This window comes from Scyliorhinus torazame, chromosome 10, assembly GCF_047496885.1.
Source record: "Scyliorhinus torazame isolate Kashiwa2021f chromosome 10, sScyTor2.1, whole genome shotgun sequence".
In the NCBI taxonomy this organism is placed as follows: domain Eukaryota; kingdom Metazoa; phylum Chordata; class Chondrichthyes; order Carcharhiniformes; family Scyliorhinidae; genus Scyliorhinus; species Scyliorhinus torazame.
Genome location: NC_092716.1, coordinates 161,656,262 through 161,678,105, shown reverse-complemented (window position 1 = coordinate 161,678,105; position 21,844 = coordinate 161,656,262). Strand labels below are relative to the sequence as shown.

Sequence of the window (21,844 nt, the reverse complement as noted above, 5' to 3'; positions counted from 1 at the left end):
TCTGGATACTTCCGGCTGCACAGAGGCATGAGGCAGGGATGTCCTCTGTCCCCAATTGAGGCACCAGCCATCACTCTCAGATCAGCGAAGGGATGGAGAGGCATTCCAAAGGTTGATGGAGAGCTTAGAGTCTCATTCTACACAGATGACCTGCTCCTCAATGTCTCGAACCCGCTGGCCAGCATTGGAGGAATAATGGAATTCCTAAGGGAGTTTGGAATCTTCTCACATTACAAACTGAACCTGAACAAAAACAAAATCTTCCCTATGAACCCGCAGGGGGAGGGGTCAGGGGGGGGGGGGGAATCAGAGCTGGGGAAGTTGCCATTCAAAGAGGCCCAAACCAAATTCCAATACCTGGAGATCCAAATAGTCCATGACTGGACACGGGTCCATAATGGAACCTGACGAGTCTGGTGGAGGAGGTAAAAAGGGACTTACAGAGGTGGGACTCGCTCCCGCTCTCCCTGATGGGGAGAATGCAGACGATCAAGCTGAACGTGCTGCCCAGGTTCCTCTTGCTGTTCAGATCACTCCCAATCTGCTACAAAAAAGGAGGAATATGGAGGGCCTGGCCTTCCCAATCCTCCAATTCTACCACTGGGCGGCTACCGCAGAAAGAGTATGGGGATAGGTCAAGGAGGCGGGAGCAGAATGGGATAGACTGGTGGAGCGTTCCTATATGGGGACATTCACGACTCTGCCCCCATTAGCTCCAGTCAGATACTCAAAAAGTCCAGTAATAGTGGCCACATTGAGAATGTGTAACCAACTGCAACACCACTTTGGTCTGACCGTGATGTCCATCATGGCCACCATCTGCAAGAACCATAAATTCACCCCCGCGACTATGGACTCTTCCTTTAACAGGTGGAGAAAGGTCAAAGGGGTACTGACAGTAGAGGACCTATATGTGGACGGCAGAGTTGTGACCCTAGGGGAACTCATGGACAAACTCCAATTCCCGAAAGGGAACGAGCTACATACATGCAAATCAGAAACTTCCTCCAATAGGAGATGGCGACATTCCCTCAGCTCCCAGGACACTCCCTACTGGACAGAGTACTGACCCCGGGCGAACTCTGGGACGGGAACTGTGCTGACATGTACGGACGGTTACTAGAGGAAGTACGTTCACCTCTTGATGAGACACGGGAGATGTGGGAGGAAGGGCTGGGTCTGGAGATAGGGGGAGGACTCTAGATTGAAGCACTACACAGGGCAAACTCCACTTCCGAAAGCACAGGGCTGAGGCTAACGCAGCTAAAGGTGATGCACAGAGCTCACCTAACCAGGACACGATTGAGCGGGTTCTTCCTGGAGGTTGGGGACAAATGTGAATGGTTCCAAGGAAGCCTGGCCAACCACACCCACATGTTCTGGTTTTGCCCCAGACTCGTCGGGTACTGGACAGACTTTCTCGAGGCTATGTCCAAGGTTTTGGGGGGCAGGGTGGGGCTGTGCCCGTTAGTGGCGGTCTTCAGGGTATTAGAACAGCCAGAGCTCTTTATGGGGAGAGGGCACCATAGCCTTCACTCCCTTTTCGCCCGCCGAAGACTCCTGTTCGGCTGGCGATCGGCAGCACCACCCAATGCTGCAGATTGAGTGTCCGATTTGGCAGCCGAGGCTGGCAAGATAAACACAGGGAAAACAGGAAAGGGGAACTGGAAGGGACAAAGGGTGAGGGCACACATGGAGGCAAGTACATGGAGGCAACCATAGCAATAAAACAAAACACGTTCCAGCCCGGTACGTTTTAGTACCGGGAGGCAGCAAAGATAGGAGCGAAGCCATATGGCGTGGCGGTCGATCTCCTGGGGCTCACAGACAGGGAGCCCCATATGTCCACATACGTTCTGTCTTGGGAAGTCATAACTAACTGTCTGTCCCACACGATTTCTTGGGTCTCTCGATTGTTGTGTCTTTTCCTTTATCCGTTATTGTACACAATAATTTTGTAGACCCGTTTGTGTCTTTTCTTTCTTGTCCTTTCTGTTTGGTTGTATATCTACAGTAGCGCTACCATGTATTATACACAACATATGTTAATGTAAATAATTACAATAAACAATATAATTAAAACTTTGCTGTCAAGCTGGTTTTGACAGCTCATTTCCAATCCCACAATGACATGGGTCAGGTCACATATGAGAGAGCCATGAGAATGTAGGGTAGAGGATGTAACACAGGGATGTCTTATCATCTCAGAAGGTCTGCAGGAAAGGGACGCTGTGTGAAACACAGGGTAACAGATGGCACCAGGGCAATAACGTTCGCATGGCCCTCAGGTGAAAATTGGCTGGATAAGGGCAGCTGAAGCTTCTCTGGCATGTAGGTCTACTCCACGACATACATTGAGCACATCTGGGAAAGAGTGAAGTTTTTCTGGTGAAGCCCCACGAGCGGGGAGCAGATCTGGGGTGGCCACCGTTTCACCCGGCCAGGATTAGTTTCCGGTATTTGGGAATTCAGGTGGCCAGTGATTGGGACTCACTCTGTAAACTGAACTTGGCCAGTCTGGTGGATGGGGTGAAGGCTGATTTGAAGTGGTGGGATGCCCTTCCTCTGATTTTGGCAAGAAGAGTAGAGGCGGTGGAGATTAATATTTTCCCTAGGTTTCTGTTTTTGTTCCAGTGTCTCTCAGTACTTCTTTCCCAGTCTTTCTTTAGTAGGGTCTGTAAGTTATTATCGACTTTTGTGTGGGTAAGACCTCTCGCATTCACAGGGCATTTCTGCAAAGGGAGAGACAATCTCGGAGGTTGGCACTACCTAATCTGCTGTGTTGTTACTGGGCGGCAAACATTGAGAAGGTACAGGTGTGGATTAAGGTCACCGATTCTATATGGGGGCGGGTGAAGGAGGCTCCATGCATAGGAATGAGTTTGAGGGCCCTTGTTATTGCTCCACACTCATTCTCTCCAGTGAAATTCTCATCGAGCTTAGTAGTAATAGCCGTTTTGAGGATTTGGAATCAATTTCGGCAGCATTTTAAATTAAGCTCTATGTTGTTGGTGCCGATCTGTGGGAACTCGACATTCAGGGCCTGGGAGGGAGAGAGGCTGGAGAGATTGAAGGATTTGTTTCTGGAGGGCAGATTTTCTGGTCTAGATGAGATTTTGGAGAAGTTTAATCTCCCGAGAAAGAATGCATTCAGATACTTTCAGGTATGTGATTTTGTATGTCAGGAGTTTCCTTTGTTACCCCTAGTGCCTGTGTCCTTGCTTTTGGACAGGGTTCTGTCCTTGGACGAGCTGGGTGAGGGAATGATCTCAGAGATTTATGAGCGGTTGTTGGCGACGGAGCAGGCATCCCTGGAAGAAGAGAAAGCGGGAGAACCAGCTGGGTTTAGTCCTTGGGGTGGGGGTGTGTAGAGTGAGGATCTTCATTGGGTTAACTTCTCGTCTGCAAGGCTAGGTTTGATACAGTTCAAGGTGATGCACAAGGCACACCTGACCAGGGCATGCACGAATTGGTTCTTCTCTCGGGGTTGGGGGGGGGGGGGGGGGGGGGATGTATTGGTATTATATTTGGTTAGGATGGGTTGTGTTGGTGTTATTTTTGTAATATTGAAAGATTTTATTATTGTCACAAGTAGGCTGAGTTGGGCAGCATGGTAGCACAAGTGGATAGCACTGTGGCTTCACAGCGCCAGGGTCCCAGGTTCGATTCCCTGCTGGGTCACTGTCTGTGCGGAGTCTGCACGTCCTCCCCGTGTCTGCGTGGGTTTCCTCCAGGTGCTCCGGTCTCCTCCCAGAGTCCAAAGATGTGCAGTTTAGGTGGATTGGCCATAATAAATTGCCCTTAGTGACCAAAAAGGTTAGGAGGGGTTATTGGGTTACGGGGATAGGGTGGAAGTGAGGGTTTAAGTGGGTCGGGCAGACTCGATGGGCCGAATGGCCTCCTTCTGCACTGTATATTCTATGTTCTATGAGTTGCAAAGTGCTGAAACTCCTCCTCAGTGGACCATCCCACCTCAGAATTCTCCAGCCATTGGGATTCTCTGTTCCTCCCAGCAGTGCACTGCCACCCACAGCTTTCCTGGCAGCATGGGGTGTCTTCAATGGGAAATCCCATTGACAAGCGGCGGGAGTAACGAATACGGCTGCCAGCAAATGGCTCGCGCCGGGGAAACACGCAGCTCGGCGACTGGAGAATCCAGCCCAGTGTCGCCATACGACCTGGCTTTGTTCAATGCCACATTTTATCTCTTCAAATAGAATAAACGCAATGGCACCATGACCTTCTCACGACAAAACCCCCCAAATAACTGCTTCAATTAGGTGCTTCTGACAGGACTTGCCCATAGCTGATGTATTTACTGCCTGCTTCCCCGTTATAGCTTGGGCTCTGTAGTAGCAATGATGGTTGGATATGGTACCTTGATATGGCACCTTGATATGGCATCTTACCATGATGGATTGATGATTGATGCTAGGGTGCGACCCATGCGCCTTTGAAAAAAGACATTGCATCTACAAAATGGCTCTTTTTTGGTGTTTTAATTGTTTTAGTGGACTGCACATTTCACTCATGGAGCCTTCACCCTTGGGGAAATCAGAAAAAGTGGGAAGGTTAGTCTTGCAAGCCAACGTCTATTTCCACAATTTTGTCGGCCTGCCAGACATTGGTCCCACCTCCAATTGCTTGGTGAAATCCCACCCACCCTTCTGAAGTAACCCGGATACTGATAGGTGGGAATCATTTGAGTAATTTTAAATGGTGTATTGAGTCAGCAAAATGGAGGGAAATTAGAAAAGTTAAATCGATCAGAAGAAGAGAACTGAAAGTGAATGCAGATTCCAATCTGTATTTTCTGACAGTGGGTGAAAATCTAAACAGAACTCACTCAGGAAGAAGGTGTCCCTGGGATCTGGTTTGAGCATGTCTGCAGCGTGCAGCTCTCTGTGTGCCATCTTGTGACCTCCTGCATGACTTGCAAGGGTTTGTGGGATATGATCAACGCTGTTCATCTTCAGTGGCGATTCTTCTGTGATCAAAACATTAAGATTCACACTCAGTACTTGGAACGGGAAACATAATTTCTAAAGTAGGATTAAAGACACAGAAAGCAGAAGTTATATGCAACTAGAGACTGTAAGCTATTCAGTCATACTCTATTACATGTTTGCTTGCCTGTCACACAAACAGATATTGGTGACCTTAGTTCTGTCCATTGATACCTGCTGCACATAAGAGAACAGACAAAGTTGTTTTCTGTCGTTCGGGGTCTCTGTTTAGCTTCACATTCCATTCTGACTGATGTGTAATTCCCTCCCTTCAATTTCTTCTGAGTGCAATGACAGTGAAGTACAGTTCCATAGACCCCAACTGTTCTTTGTTACCTTGTGCATATGGCCAAACAACATAGTGACTTTAGACAGGTAGTCTTCACAAACCATACGACTTGCAAGAGGGCATTACAGCCACACTAGATCACTCAAAGTGAACTTCAGAGTCACCGGATAGTTATCAGGTGAGGGAACTTGGCTGACATTTTGGGCCCCGGTACCGAACAAGATGGACATTCAATGTGGCGGTTGGTGGTGATGGGGAGGTGGAGGTTTTCTCCAGGTACCCTACCTGACAGCCAAGCTGACTGACAGAAGGACACAAAGGAGAAGAATCTAGGTCTAGTGGTGAGAGTGGAGAAGGAAGTGATCCCGGTGGAGGCGAGAGTATGTTCAAGGGGATCGACTGCTCTTAACTGCTTGATTTTCCAATTAAGGCTAGGGGAGTTTGGCCAACTTGAAATAAATTTGGATACTCAAGTGCAGAAACACGGCCTTCTTAAAATCATTTCCTGATCAACCCACCACCTGAGAACAAATTGGTCAACTCCGTTAGAACTGGAAGTGGGCTGGTTCAAGGCAGGTTGGGTTCTCATTTGATGTTTAAAACATTTTAATTTCCCACCCCACACAAACCCACTGGTTTACTGTGCTGAAAATTACCTTTCTTGACTTTGTAGCTCACGGACTATTGCGTCCCCTACAGTCTCAGATCATCCACCTCAGCATTGAGTGAAGATTTAACATGTACCTTGGAGTCCCCACAGCTGAGTACCACACCACACATTGGGTGAGACGTAATGTCCTTGTTGCTCCCGACTTGGTGATGCAACGAGGCCTTTGAATCTTGCAGGAGACCTCTCACGAGATTCGCGGCACTCAAAATGCCTCACGAAATTTAACAAAATCTCGCAAGATGCTGTGATCTGGATCTCGCCCTCATCGGGTGAGATCCAGATTAACATATTAAAGTAGCCATTGGGCTCATTTTAATATGTCTGCGCCGTATTCTCCCCATGCTCGGAAACTAACAGTCTCTCCTGGAACCTTGCCATGGCGCATTTAGCACTGGTTACCACAAATGTGGACCAGACGTAACAGCACCTGGAGGGGGGTCTCTCAGGTCATTGGAGACACCTGGGCAGTCAGGATTTAGGCAGGGTGGCACCCACACACTCCTAAAGCCGGCACAGTGGCACAGTGGTTAGCACTGCTGCCTAACAGCTCCAGGGTCCAGGGTTCAATTCTGGCCTCAGGTGACAGTCATTGTGGGGTTTGCGCTTTCTCCCGTGTCTGCTTGGGTTCCCTCCGGGTGCTCCGGTTTCCTTCCACAGTCCAAAGATGTGCAGTTTAGGTGGATTGGCCATGCTAAATTGCCCCTTAGTGTCCAAAAGGTTAGGCTGGGTTACTGGGTTATGGGGATAGGGTGGAGGCATGGGGTTAAGTGGGGTGTTCTTTCCAAAGGCCAGTGCAGACTCAAAGGGCCGAATGGCCTCATTCTGCTCTGTAAATTCTATGATTTTATGATTCTACTGACACCCAGGCACTCAGGCTGGCAGGAGCACAGCCAGGGTGCCAGCCTGGTTGTGCCAAAGTGCCCGGGTGACAGGTTGCCCTTGGCAGGGATCGGGCCCGGGGGTGCCTTGCCCTTAAGAGGGTGGTGAGGGCCCCATAAGAGGCAAGTTGCATGCAGTGCGAGGGGCCGAAGGCGTGGTGGGTAGGCTGAGGGGGGTTGAATGATCAAGGCGGCATTATACTCTTCCTGCACTGGCGAGCTGAGCTCATTAGTGCAGGAAATGATATCAGTGCGGCCTCGGCAGGGTGTTCCTCGTTGAGGCCAAAAGAAATGGCAAAGTGCTGATAAATAGCGGTGTGGTTCTCACTGCTGCAGGCACCGAGACACACCCCGCTATACGTGTCCAAAACAGGACCCTGTTTCTGTCCCGTTAAATCAAGCCCATCGCACCTTTAACCAGTATACCTTCAATAGAGTCTGACTGACTTGCAGAAAAAAATCTATCAGGACTTTTATCACCAACAAAATTATTAACAGATACAATGATGGATGACATTTTAAATTTAATCTTTCAACACCACTGAGACGGGGAAATATTACTTTTTGCTGCAGTCACATATATAACTGTGTGTTGAAATGTCAGCTGAGCTATTGTGTGAGCTGCAGTCGGCAAGATGCAATCTGTAGATGACACTCCCCAATGGGACAAGAACTAACTCACTTCTGAAGTAAAAGCATTTCAGGCATAATTCCAATCAGCCCTCCAAACGTCTTTTCCTTGGATTTCCAGATGACCAGTTCTACAACTATCGTTCAATAAAGCATAATGTCATAATGCGTTGATTCCAATAAAACACAATACACTCCATGGCTTAGAGTGTACACTTATACATTTAACATGATTTAAAAAGCTATCCGGAATCCAAAAATAAATAAGTAAAATTACATCTGAATAAATTTCCAACGATACACAATCAAAAGCACTATTGACCATTTTTCTTGGTGGCAAACATGCTAACTTGAAGAGATATTCCAAATTTACGCAAGGGAGTAAAAAAACCCAACAATATACAATTAGTGTATGGCACTTAGCTCAGTGTATTGAAACCTGTAAATGAATTATAATTATGTCAATTCATTGACAGATGCACAGTGTTTTATTCCAGAAAACCAGATGGTAAAGGATAGAACTGGAGCCAATCTCTGCATGCTTTTAAAAATATTTATTTACAGAGATACACATTATAAGCATGCGCCTCCTAACCCAGCAGCCACAATTTCGGTCTGTTTCTACTTAGAGGAGCACAAGTGTATTCCCAGTTAATGTTCATCACCTGCATATAAGTAGTCAAAATTAATATACAATTACCAGATTATTTTCTCAAATTAAAAAATTTGTGTGTACCTATCAAATTTCAAAACAAATTAAATCACATATTCTGTACAAGTCATTACATTGCGAGATGTTCCCCCTCTCGAGCCCCCTGAAATTTCTTTGTGCATGCATTCTGTTTGTCAAACAATCTGAAAGTTGATGACTTACATCTGCCCACATAATATTCTGGATTTCCTTTCTTGTTAGCATTTTTTTCAAATCAGGAAGGTCATCTGTAACCTTTTATTTTTTTAAATAAATTTAGAGTATCCAATTCTTTTTCTCCAATTAAGGGTCAATTTAGCATGGTCTTTTCACCCACCCTGCACATCTTTGGGTTGTGGGGAGTGAGACCCACGCAGATTCAGGAAGAATGTGCAAACTCCACACAATCAGTGGACCAGAGCTAGGATCGAACTCGGGTCCTCAGTGCCGTGAGGCAGCAGTGCTAACCACTGTGTCACCGTGCTGCTCTGTCTGTAACCTTTTCTAACTCACACATTTCATACAGTGTAGAATAGATTATTATGAAACCAACTCCACTAAAATATCCATGAGGAAGACAAACATGTGAAGCATCGCTATAAATATCTTATAATTTTGTCCATTAGGATGTTAACTTAATATACGTTTATCCACATTTAACATTCTGCATGTTCAAATTGCCCATAAAACATTTTCACTGTAAGGTGTTTCACCATGGTACTTAATTCCAACAAATTAAACTAGCATCTGGTCTCATCGGAGTACCCAACCAGCTCAAATGACTAATCAAACTTCACAATTGCTTTGTCTCTTCTTTAGATCTCAATATCATCCTTCTGTGATGACTTAGTATGATTAACTGGCGTAGGAGTAATACTCCTTCATTTGGGTTGTTGATTTAAAGTTATTCCAGACGTGCTTTGCTCAATATTAAAACCAAACCAATATATATAAAAGCCCCTCAAACCTGAGTCCCAGTTTTAAATTGTACCTGAATCGTATGAATAACACATTTATCAAACACTGCATTGCCATCCCAGAAGAAATCAATACGTACCACGAAGATGCCCGAGAGCTTTCCCTGATTGTTTAGTTTCCATATTTTTCCTTCTGCATCTGCACTACGGGAAGCTCTTTCTCTGGTACGCGATTGTTTTCTAAAGCAAAAGTCACTGCCAGGTTGGCATTGCCAGTGCCAGGGGCAGTGCCAGGGAACATTCCAGCCCTGACCACCCGGGGGCTTCACTGGCCTCAAAGACCCCTGACGTGGTCATCACATCTAGTCTCCATTTTGAAGACCAGTAATGATTCCTGCTGGCTTTATGATACGTTGGTGGTGGGAGAATTGAAGGGGCCTAATGATTTGGGCTCAAATCTGAATCTGATTATGTAAATGAAGATTTAACTACGCTAATCTGTTCATGTCATAATATACACATCAGTATATGATGGGGCAGAGACACACACTGACTGACACACTGCAAGACCAATCAACACACACAACACAGCAGCCAATCACCAGTTAGGGCACGGTCACTATAAAGACAGAGGGCACTAGTTTTCCCGCTCATTCGGGATGCAGCCTCTGAGACAGACAGTGCCCACAGTCAGTAGCACAAATATCTACCATGTGCTAGCAGTATAGGTTGGTCAGGTTAGGCATAGGTCTTCAGTCAATCTAACATAGTGTCGACCCACAGCGCAAGTATGTTTAACAGCTCTTAGTTAAATAAAATAGAGTTGTACTATTACAAGTGTTGGTAGCATGTCTATGTTACTGCTAAGGTAAACACAGTCTCCACAGATCCAGAGTACCCAACACATCATGGTACCAGTATGTGATGTTAGAGTTTAATAGACCTACCTTCAAGTGATCTGCCTTCGACCAGCAATCAGCCATCCGGTAGTATGGACAGCGTCCATCCTCCCCCCGCCGCTCCGCATCTCCGGCAACCTCGGTGTGATCTGGAAAAACTTTAAACAACGATTCCAGATATACCTCGAAGTTACAGACCTGGAAGCTGCTTCAGACGCCAGGAAGATTGCTCTCTTCCTTTCCATGGCCGGGGACCACGCCATCCATATCTTCAACTCTCTCACTTTCGCTGAAGGTGAAGACAAGTCCAAGTTCAAGACAGTCCTGCTCAAATTCGACAGTCACGGTGACATCGAGGTAAATGAAAGTTTTGAGCGCTATGTCTTTCAACAGCGTTTGCAGGGTAAGGGCCTTTTCAAACTTTGTTCACCCACCTTCGCATCCTCGCGCAGTCCTGCAATTACGACTCCCCCTCCGACTCGATGATCCGTGACCAGATCGTTTTCAGTGTGCAATCGGACCCCCTACGCCAGCAGCTCCTCAAGGTTAAACAGCTCACCCTTGCGATAGCCATCGAGACCTGCGTTCTGCTTGAACACGCCACTAACCGATACTCACACATTCAAGCGGCTGAAACGGCGCGGCAAGGTCCCCACGAGGCAGAGCTGGTGCAAGCCATTAAACAACTCCAGGGCCTAAGCCTGGATGAGGGCGGCCATTTCGCGCGCTTTTCGCGGGCTCCCGTGCATGCGCGCACTGGCCGAGGGGACGGCGAGGCCAAAGACCGCACTGTGTAGGCGCGCACTACGTACGACTGCACCGCGCATGCGCGGTGGCGTACCGAACGTTCTGACGTCACGACGTGCGGCAAATGTGGCTCCGCCCACTTAAAGCGGCAATGTCCTGCAAAATCCCGATGCTGTCTCCAATGTGGCAAGCTTGGCCACTATGCAGCCCTATGCAGGTCTGCTCAACCTACTACCTCTCATCACTCCAACCAGCCACGCAGGGATGTCCGAACCATCCAGCCACCGGTCACCGATTCCGACTCTGACTTGATTCCGGACCTTACACCGAGGACCCTAAAGCACCATTTTCGGTGGGCATCATCACCAAACACAAGATGCTCCAGAAGACAAAAGCCAAGTCTCTCCCAATATTCAGCATTGATCCGGACGACGAGTGGTGTGCCACCCTCACGGTCAACCGATCCCGCATCCGATTCCACCTGGACACCAGCGCTTCAGCCAACCTCATTACGCGGTCTGACCTCGAAAGCCTTCATGTCAAGCCTACCATCCTGCCATCCGCCTGCCAGCTTCTGGACTATAATGGTAATGCCATTGCTGCCAGTGGCTCTTGCCAGCTTGAAATGTCGCACCGGTCATTAAGACTAACCTGCCATTCGAAATAGTGGGATCCACTAAAGCCTCCCTGCTTGGTGCTCAGGCGTGCAAACTTCTAAACCTTGTCCAAAGGGTTCACTCCCCGTCACCCGCTGACGCTTCCGCATCTCAGGATGCTGACTTTCGGACATAGCTGAGCGCCATCATCACCCGATACCACGGTGTATTCGAGGGCATGGGTACACTCCCATACACTTATAAAATCTTGTTAAAACAAAATGCCACACCTGTGGTGCATGCACCTCGCAGGGTACCAGCACCCCTCAAGGACCGCCTCAAGCAGCAGCTGCAGGACCTCCAGGACCAGGGCGTAATTTCGAAAGTTACAGAACCGACTGACTTGGTCAGCTCTATGGTGTGCATGAAAAAAAACCATCCGGCGAATTACGCATATGTATTGATCCCAAGGACCTCAACCACAATATTATGAGAGAACATTCCAAAGCGCGAAGAACTCACCTGCGAGATGGCTCGCGCCAAATTTTTCACCAAGCTAGACGCATCCAAGGGGTTCTGGCAGATCCAACTCGACGCATCCAGTCGGAAGCTCTGCACCTTTAACACCCCATTTGGCCGGTTTTGCTTCAACTGGATGCCGTTTGGCATCATCTCTGCATCGGAAGTGTTCCACAGAATTATGGAGCAGATGATGGAAGGTATCGAAGGGGTTCGCGTATATGTGGACGACATCATCGTCTGGTCTACCACCCCGCAGGAGCACATTGATCGCCTCCAACGCGTCTTCCGATGAATCCATGAGCATGGCCTCCGCCTCAACAGGGCCAAATGCTCCTTTGGTCAAACAGAACTTAAATTCCTCGGAGACCACATTTCACAGTTCGGCGTGCAGCCGGATGCTGACAAGGTATCTGCCATTAAGGCCATGAAGACACCGGAGGACAAGAAGGTGGTCCTCCACTTCCTGGGCATGGTCAGTTTCCTGGGGAAATTCATCCCTAACTTCGCCTCCCACACCACGGCTCTCAGGAACCTGGTTAAGAAGACGACCGAGTTCCAATGGCTCCCCGCCCACGAACAAGAATGGCGGGAACTCAAGGCGAAGTTGATCAAGGCCCCGGTGTTGGCATTTTTCGATCCGGCCAAAGAAACAAAGATCGCCACGGATGCCAGTCAGTCCGGCATTGGAGCAGTGCTCCTTCAACGTGACGACGACTCCTCACGTTGTCAGGGCTCCTGTCGCATGCACGTCATGTGCAATGATGCCCACCGAACAGCGCTATGTGAAAATTGAAAAAGAGTGCCTGGGCCTTCTTACCGGAGTTGTCATATTCCATGACTATGTCTATGGACTCCCAAAGTTCACAGTCGAGACAGACCACAGGCCACTGGTCAATATCATTCAAAAAGGCCTTAACGACATGACGCCGCGCCTGCAGCGCATTCTCCTTAAACCCAGCGGTACGACTTCAAACTCGTCTACACCCCGGGTAAGGAGCTCATCGTCGCCGATGGACTCCCGATCTGTCACCACACCCTGCGACCCAGCGGGCTTTGTGTGCCAAATTGATGCTCAGGTGGCATTCGCCGCATCCAATCTGCCCGCCACGGACGAAGGACTCATCCAGATTCGGCGTGAGATGGCCAACGATCCCCTGCTCCAACGTGTCATGCGCCACCTGACAGACGGGTGGCTCAAGGGCCAATGCCCTCAATTCTATAACATTAAAGATGACCTGGCGGCAGTAGATGGAATTCTACTGAAGCTGGACAGGATCGTCATTCCGCACAGCATGCGGAACCTCGTCCTTGAGCAGCTCCATGAGGGCCACCTGGGAGTGGAGAAATGCCGCCGACGGGCCCGTGAGGCAGTGTACTGGCCTGGAATCAATGAGGACATTGCCAACGCCATTCTTAACTGCCCAACATGCCAGCGTTTCCAGCCTGCTCAGCCAAGGGAGACCTTGCAACCCCATGAGTTGGTTCTAAAATTGAGCTTGAAAAAGATTTGCCAGTTAAATTCCCACTTTGAACCACATTCCCATATATATTCACTCGCTCTCTATCTTACTCAGGCCATAGTGTCTGCTGGTACGCCTCTTATTGACCTGAAGAAGGAATGTGTGTCTCCTGAGTCGGTGGCCTTGACTTCTTGGCTGGCTCTTAGATTATCTGAGCAGTGTGGGGAGGACAAATGGCGAGACCTGCTGAAGTGCCCTTGTTTGTGACAGTGGGAACATTCAGCAGCAGTGAGTAGACATTGGCCCTTCCTGTGCTTGCGTTTCACGTTATGGTGCAGACACACTCACTCAGCAGTTGTTTGTGGGTTGACTTACTTTGGCTCACTAGGGTGCCCAGTTCGCACTGCCAGGGTGCCAAGGGAATTGCCCAGGTGCCATGCTGGCACTGCCAAAGGACGGGGTCTGAGGGGGGCCATATCCAGGAAAGGGGGCGATGAAGAGGGGTATGAAGGGTGGGAGAGTGAAGGAGGTGTGAAGGGGCCTCATAAGGTTTGGATGGGTGAAAGGGGAGTCCTGAAAAGGGGGGCCCTCAGTGACCCCATAGCGGGATGTCCTCATTTGGGGGTGGGGGGCAGTAATGTCTGCATGGGTGGTGTTGCCCATGGGTGGCGCGTGTGGGGGACCCTCAAGTTCACTTGGAGATTGGGGCACCCTTTCAAAAGGGCGCCCCAATGTCCGAGGAGCCGATCACACCAGCGAGTTCAGCTCCCCACTGCCGAAAATATTTTTAAGTGTGAGTTAGACTAGGGAGAAACCTGCCAAAGCCCCCCAAAAATAACTAAGTGGGCTGGATTCTCTAATTTTGAGGCTATGTCCTGACGCTGGCGTGGGTATGGTGGCATTTTACAACTGAAAATTGAGCGTAAAACGGCGACCGATCCTCCGTTTGGTTGGAGGCAGCATAGAGCACCCACGGCTCTAGCTGGCGATATAGCCTGGAGAATATCTGGGTCCGTGGTTGCGCATGCGCATGGCGGTGGCCTGCAGCGCCCGCGCCGTACAACATTACGCAGGCCGCGCGTAGACCTGGCCTGCAAAATAGTGCCCCCCCTTTGGTTGGCTCGTGAGCCCCAGACCACGCCCCCAACAGTGCCCCCTGCCCCTGTCGAAGTCCCCCCTGCCCACGGATAAGCCCTCCCCCGATTGTGGCGGCGTTGGACTGAGTCTGCAGCCACCACGCCGAGTTCCCGACAATGAATAGCACACGCGACCGCCGCCGCCGGGAACTCAGCAGGTCGGGGGCGGGGCATCGGGGGGGTGGGCCTCAGGCAACGTCCTGATGCCATTGACACGGCGTGAGGCATACTCCTAGAGAATGCCGATTTGGAAGGAGCGGGGCATCGTGAAAACGAAAGGATTTCAGCGTCGGCGATCGGAGAATCCCGCCCAGTGTAGGTGAATCCAGATCTTGATCTCACCCAAAAAGCCGGAGGAAAACACTCAGCCAAACCCGTCCAAAATGAGTTAGAAATGTTTTGGTTGAATCGTGCCCAGATCTCTATTTTTACAGCCTTCTGCCCTGCAGTAGAGGTTGTTGTTATAGGAATCAATGGGCTCTCTAAACTGCCCAACCTGTTAAACTTGGCGCGGTCCAAGATCTGGTTGGATTGCAGGTTGAATAAGAGGTCAAAATATTTTAAAACATCTTCAAACTTAGCAGATGATTTGCTTAATCTTTGGCTTGCCTGGTGATGATATCATCTGCAATCAGCCTAATTGAACAAAGCAATATGCTAACTTGTTCTGCCTCCAACTTTTTATTTAATCCTGCAGCCGTGCTATATCTGAGGAACCTGTTTTGCCAATAACTCCAATTGTTCTATTGGTCCAGGTCAGAGATCAGGCACACTTGGGTGCTGATGAAGAATTGTGATCCATAATAAAACAAAATTTAAAGTGTGGGTGTCCCTTTAAGAGATTGGAAGATTTCAAAATGGCGCCACCAGTATTACTGAGGAGAGGACTTTCACGATTTTCAACATTTGGCACAAGTTTTAAAATGGCATTGACAGTCTGTGATGAGGAAGGAGCCTCAAAATGGCAATGATGGGCTGTGAGGACAAAGAAGCTTCAAAATGGCCATGAGTCGGGTCATGACTGGTCATAGAATGGCGTAAGCTTGCCACGGATCGGGTCCAGGTTGGAAGGGGAGAGGTTTTGCTGGCCGAGAGGCCTAAAATTTGTGAGGCATTCGGGCTTATGACTGAACAGGGTGGGTGCTCGGGGCAGATGGAGGGGGTGCTGAGTCTGAGACTGGGCTCACGCTGAAGATGCATCTAAATTTTCTGCCTGACCGGTTTTGCAAGAAATTGTTAACAGGACTGCTTCTCCTGGAACTTTGAAAGGATCTGATCTCACCATGCAGGCCGCTGGCCGATGGCTCTATTAAAACTGCTTCGACAGGGATACAGTGGCGCTGTTAGTTTGAACTTAACTTACACCATTTGCTCTGCTGCCAGGATCTGTTGCATCTGCAGTTCGTCAGGTGAGTTTTCTCAGCTTGCTTCTGAGTGCAGTTTCTCGGAGTAGAAATTAATTGCTGGCATGTCTTTTATGATTTCTTCAATATTTTTACAGAGAATTTTGATTTTTATCCCCATGGCTCACCATGATGGATTGGGTTGTTGCTATCTGTGGTGTGTATTGTTTTGATATCAATAAGCAGCTCTGCAGAAATTACCAAGAAGCCTTTATAACAGTACTGAACTATGTACATATTTACAGGAGAGGCTACAGGTAACCCTTTCTGGTGTAAGATACCAAATCTCCTGAATTGAAATCTCTCTCCGGGCCTCAGCGCTCTCCCAATTTTCTCCAAACCCTCAGCTTTCATGAAAGCCTGTCTAGCTGCACGTAAAGTATTCAAATGTACAGAAAAAAAGGAAGGGATTTTGGTATCTTTGAGAGCAGGAGTATCATGCAGCACAGAAGATAATTTATAATTTTATCCTTCTATCAAGTAACAGGGCCTATACCTGTTAATTATCTGGAATCATTTGTATGAGGCTCCCATGATGGTCAACTTGAAGTCTGGTTGATCAGCTAAAATTTTATGCAATATCTCATCGACGACCACAAGATTTCTTGCACAGAGTCCATTGCTGCAGGATTCATGTTCATCTTTTCATACGCCTTTGAAATTATTATTCGCAAATTTCCCTCCATTAACAGTGAGAAAACCTGCTGATGTCCCAAGTCTAGTCTACATCCATATCTCCATGATTTTATCTGTAACTATCCTGTCCTTACTACGTATTATTACAGAAAATCTACATCTGCCACATCTATGAAACGTAGACTGAAAAGACTTTGTCCTATACCTTGAGATCAATGACATTGAAATCACTGAAATGTTTGCCATCGAATGTGGATGCATTCTCTGATGCTTTTTACAGATCTCACAATTTTCACTAATCCTTCTGTTAGTCTCCTCCACTTTTCATCAACCACATCTACATAGTTTATCTGGGTGTTTAACCACTGACAAGTAGGGTGAGAAATCTGTCCATGAAACTTAAAGAGAAATTATTTTTTCTTTCTCATTCTTGCCACAAGATGTCATTAATACTTGTCAAACACCTGATTGAGAATCATCAGGCTTTGTTAAGGGGTAAAGTACGGATCAGCTCAATTTCCAAAAATAATCACGTTACGCTTCAAATCAAGTTTCATTTGCGTGCTTTTCATAGATTTGCTTAACAGCATACGTACCTCATTAGAGACTACATCAGCATTTAAAAGTGATTTATTTTTATACAGAATTACTACCCTTTTGAGTGGCCCCAGTGTATTCTCAATGCCAAATCTAAAAAGCATAAATATTTTTCTCGAACCTTACATTGGCCTGCACTACTCCGTAAATAAAGATAACGGGTGCGATTTAACGGAAGAGAGTCCAGTTTTGGGCGTGTTCAGTGGGTGTTTCTCGGCACACCGCTATTTAACGGCACTTTGCCTTTTTTTTGGCCATGGCGTGGAACGCCCCACCAAGGCCGCACTTATATCATTTCCTGTACTGCCGCGCTCAGCTCGCCAGTGCAGGAAGAGAAATCGCGGATTGGGGCACTATTTCTAAATGCTGCCTCAATTTTTCGACCCCCCCCCCATTAATCACCACACGTGGCCTCAGGACCCCCACCCATAGCACCCAACTCACCTCCCCCCACCCCCCTCAAGCCACCTTTTAAGGGCAAGACACCCCCAGGCCTGATACCTGGAACGGGCAACCTGGCACCTGTCACTGGCACCATGGCAGCCATACACCCAGTCAGTACTAGATGTTGGCGGGACTGCGATGGTACCAGTCTGCCCAGAACCAGGCCAGCCAGGAATCTCTAATGGTCCCGGAGACCCCCCCCCCCCCCCCCCAACACAGATGCCATTACACCTTGTCCATGTTTGTAGAAACCAGTGCTAAACGGCACCATGGCGTGGTCTCCCAGGCGAGGCCATTAGTTCCCAGGCCCCTAAAGGCTCACTTAAATATGTTAATCTGGACCTAGCCCATTAAATCTGTACAAACACTATCATGGACAGCACAATCAAAGCAGTCAGGAATTAATATACTCATCAAAGGACTACAACTCCTTATGACGAGTACAATTAGTTTTAATTCATGGTTACCTTCTTCAGAGTTCTCTTCATCAAGTGCCATTTGGGGGCGGTGGGGAAGAGAGGGAGAAATCAGCAAAATTCCTCTCCAACCACCCCCATTAAGTGATTGAAACTAATCCAAGACGGGCAGCATGGTGGCGCAGTGGTTAGCACTGCTGCCTCACGGCGCCGAGGTTCCAGGTTCAATCCCGGCTCTGGGTCACTGTTCGTGTGGAGTTTGCACATTCTCCCTATGTTTGCGTGGGTCTTGACCCCACAACCCTAAGATGTGCAGGCTAGGTGGATTGGCCATGCTAAATTGCCCCTTAATTGGAAAAAATGAACTGGGTACTCTAAATTTATTTTAAAAAAGAAACTAGTCCAAGACCTCAATCTCACAGAAACAGTGGAATAGAGGAACTTAGAGGACTTAGAATCAGGGGTAGGATATTTAGCCCTTCAAGCTGGCTCGGTCAGTCAATAAGATCATGGGAGATCTCGTTGTGATCTCAATTCCACTTTGCTGCCATCTCATGCTCCCTGCTTCCCCCCCACCGCACCCTTCATTACCCTTGACTCTTTAAACTCTGACTAGCTCTGCTTTGAATAAATTCAATGGCCCAGCTTCCACTGCTTCCTGGGGAAGGGAATTCCACACATGAATGACCTTTTGAGAGAAAACAATTCCTTCATTGCGGTCTTAAATGGTGGGCCTCTTGTTCTTAAACTGTACCCCTGGTTCTCGTCTCCCACAGGTGGAAACATATTCCCAGTATCTACCCTAGCCCATCCCGCCTGGCTGTTAAATGGTTCAATAAGATCACCTCTCATTCTTCTAAATACCAATGGGTATAGGCCCAACCTCTCTTCATAAGATAAGCATCTCTCGCAGGAATGAGTCGAGTGAACTTTTTCTGAACTGCTTTTAATGCAATTATGACTGGAATTCTCCATTTGGGAGACTTTGGGCTGGATTCTCCGTCGCCTTGATCTTCCATTTCGCTGGCAGCACACTCACGACCATGGATTTCCCAACGGCATGGGGGTGCCCACAATGGGAAACCCCATTGTCCGGCTGGCGAGACGGAGGAGCCTGCTCTCAGTAGGGGCGCGCTGCACCAGAAATCGGGAACGGCGGGATGGAGAATCCCGCCCTATGTTCTCCTGCTGGAGATGAATAGCCTCTGATTTGCTGTGAGTGCAAATCCCAAGGTGATTCATTATCCCTTGCCATGCAAATTCATGCATTACAGGGACTGAAAGGAATCCCCTCACAAAACCTGCTATTGGGCCGCAATTTTGAGGCGATCCGATAGAGATCCCCCCTCCCCCGCAACAGAATTCGGAACGCCCCCAGCATAGGATTTTCTGGGTCACCCCAACCACCCCCCGCAACAGTACGAGGGTGACCCTCCCCTCCCACCAGACCCCCACCAGAGACCCTAACCAGAGACCTCCATCAGAGAGCCCCCCACCAGGAAACGCACAATTACAGAGACCCCTCCCATAAGAGCGACCCCCACCAGAGACTCCTATCAAAGACTCTCCCGTTAGCGAGAACCATGCCTTAAAGTCCCCCATCTAGAGACCCCTGCCTGGAAGACCACATTACGGAGATACCTGTCTCGACATTCCCCGTTACAGATTACAGGGGTCTCTCTTATGGGGGTGGGGGGGTCTCTGGTGAGGGTGGAAGCAGGATTGGCATTGTGAGTGGCGGGTGGCCCTCCGATGGACTTTGGGGGCAACTCTGGGTAATGTCTGCAACGATACTCTCACTTGTGAATCCCGGCCCAGGGGGCCGCAGATTCATGCCAGTTTGGAGAATCTGGTGCCCAGCCCATTATTAGGATGCAAATGGGTCAATTTGCATCCTCCCGCTGGTGCAAGGCATGAACCTCAATGCCACCACCAGCGGGGGACCGGAACATCGGGATATTTTTTAGCCAACACTGGATTCTCCACCGCATCGGGAACTCCGCAACCGGCAGAGGGCGGGGGAGAATACAGCCCAATATCTTTTTCAAATAAGGAGATCAAAACTGGACACAGTATTCCAGATGTGGTCTCACCAAGACCTTGTACAGCTGCAGTAAAACTTCCCTATTTTATATTCCATTCCCTTTGCAATAAACACCAACATTACACTTGCTTTTTACAGAAGATGCCAATTAAAATTGGTATCCGGTCAAATTCCCAGAGCTGGCCCAACATGAAAATCTGTGCACTCTTATTCAGAAGCAATGGGTTGTATGCTAAGATAGTGTCTTCATGAAATTTTAACTGTATGTTAAATGTATGTTAGATTATTTACTGATTGAGTAAAAAAGCACCACAATGACAAACAGAAATGCGTCAGCCTTGGTTCAGTGGCACCATGTTTGCTTTTGTCTCAGAAGGTTGCATGTTTAATTTGCACTCACAGAATCACAGACTTCTCACAGTTCAGTCGGCCATTCAGCCCATCGTGTGTGCATCAGCTCCCTGAAAGAGCAGTTCACCTTGTGCCATCCTCCAGCCTTCTCCCCATAATCAGTGGCTGGTTTAGCACAGGACTAAATTGCTGGCTTTGAAAGCAGAGCAAGACAGGCCAGCAGCACGGTTCAATTCCCGTACCAGCGTCCCCGAACAGGCGCCGGAATGTGGTTACTAGGGGCTTTTCACAGTAACTTCTTCTGAAGCCTGCTTGTGACAATAAGCGATTTTCATTTCATCATGCACCTTCTTCATTTTCAAATAACCATCTAATTCCTTGTTGAAAGCTTTGATTAACCCTGCCTCCTGCAACACTTTCAGGCAGTGCATTCCAGACCCCAACCACTTGCTGTTTGAAAACATTTGTTCTCATATTGCTTTTCTGCTCCTTTGCCAGTTATTTTAAATCTGTGCCCTCTTGTTCTTCACAAGTTGGGACAGTTACTGCCCATTTACACTGTCCTGATCCCTCATGATTTTGAAAGCTCCAGAGACCTGGGGCAAAATTCTCCGGAAACGGCGCGATGTCCGCTGACTGGCGCCCAAAACGGAGCAAATCAGTCAGGCATCGCGCCGCCCCAAAGGTGCGGAATGCTCCGCATCTTTGGGGGCCGAGCCCCAACCTTAAGGGGCTAGGTCGGTGCCGGACGAATTTCCGCCCCGCCAGCTGGCAGAAAAGGCCTTTGGTGCCCCGCCAGCTGGCGCGGAAATGACATCTCCGGGCGGCGCATGCGCGGGAGCGTTAGCGGCCGCTGATGGCATTCCCGCGCATGCGCATTGGAGGGAGTCTCTTCTGCCTCCGCCATGGTGGAGACCGTGGCGAAGGCGGACGGGAAAGAGTGCCCCCACGACACAGGCCTGCCCGCGGATCGGTCGGCCCCGATCGCGGGCCAGGCCACCGTGGGGGCACCCCCCCCGGGGCCAGATCGCCCCGCGCCCCCCCCAGGACCCCGGAGCCCGCCCGCGCCGCCTTGTCCCGCCGGTAAGGTAGGTGGTTTAATCTACGCCGGCGGGACAGGCATTTTAGCGGCGGGACTTCGGCCCATCCGGGCCGGAGAAGCACGCGGGGGGGTCCGCCAACCGGCGCGATTCCTGCCCCCGCCGAATATCCGGTGCTGGAGACTTCGGCAACCGGCGGGGGATCGGAGAATCTCGCACCTGATCATATAGGGCGGGATTCTCCACGGCAGGTTGGAGAATCGCCGGAGGCGCGGGAAATTTCCGCCACGCCACTCCGACACCGGACCGCCGATTCTCCGGCGACTGGAGAATCAGCGCCAATCGTGTCAGCGCGGAGCCGGTTGGGGGCCGCTGAAATAGGCCCCCGCGGCGATTCTCCATGGGCGACGGGACAAACTCCCGCCGAGTTCTGCCAGCATGGTTCTAATCTGGTACCACCCGGCGGGAGCTC

At 49.1% G+C, this 21,844-nt stretch overlaps 1 protein-coding gene across 2 annotated transcripts in view; it reads right to left on the bottom strand.

Annotated features, from left to right (window-relative positions):
• The window catches only part of LOC140431000 (N-acetyl-beta-glucosaminyl-glycoprotein 4-beta-N-acetylgalactosaminyltransferase 1-like), a 1,349,192-nt gene that overhangs the window by 328,026 nt on the left and 999,322 nt on the right, over positions 1–21,844 (bottom strand). For both annotated transcript variants that reach the window (XM_072518891.1, XM_072518892.1), the window contains one exon: positions 4,847–4,987. In XM_072518891.1, the coding sequence (XP_072374992.1) occupies positions 4,847–4,987 (141 nt within the window). The remainder of the gene's footprint in view (positions 1–4,846; positions 4,988–21,844) is intronic.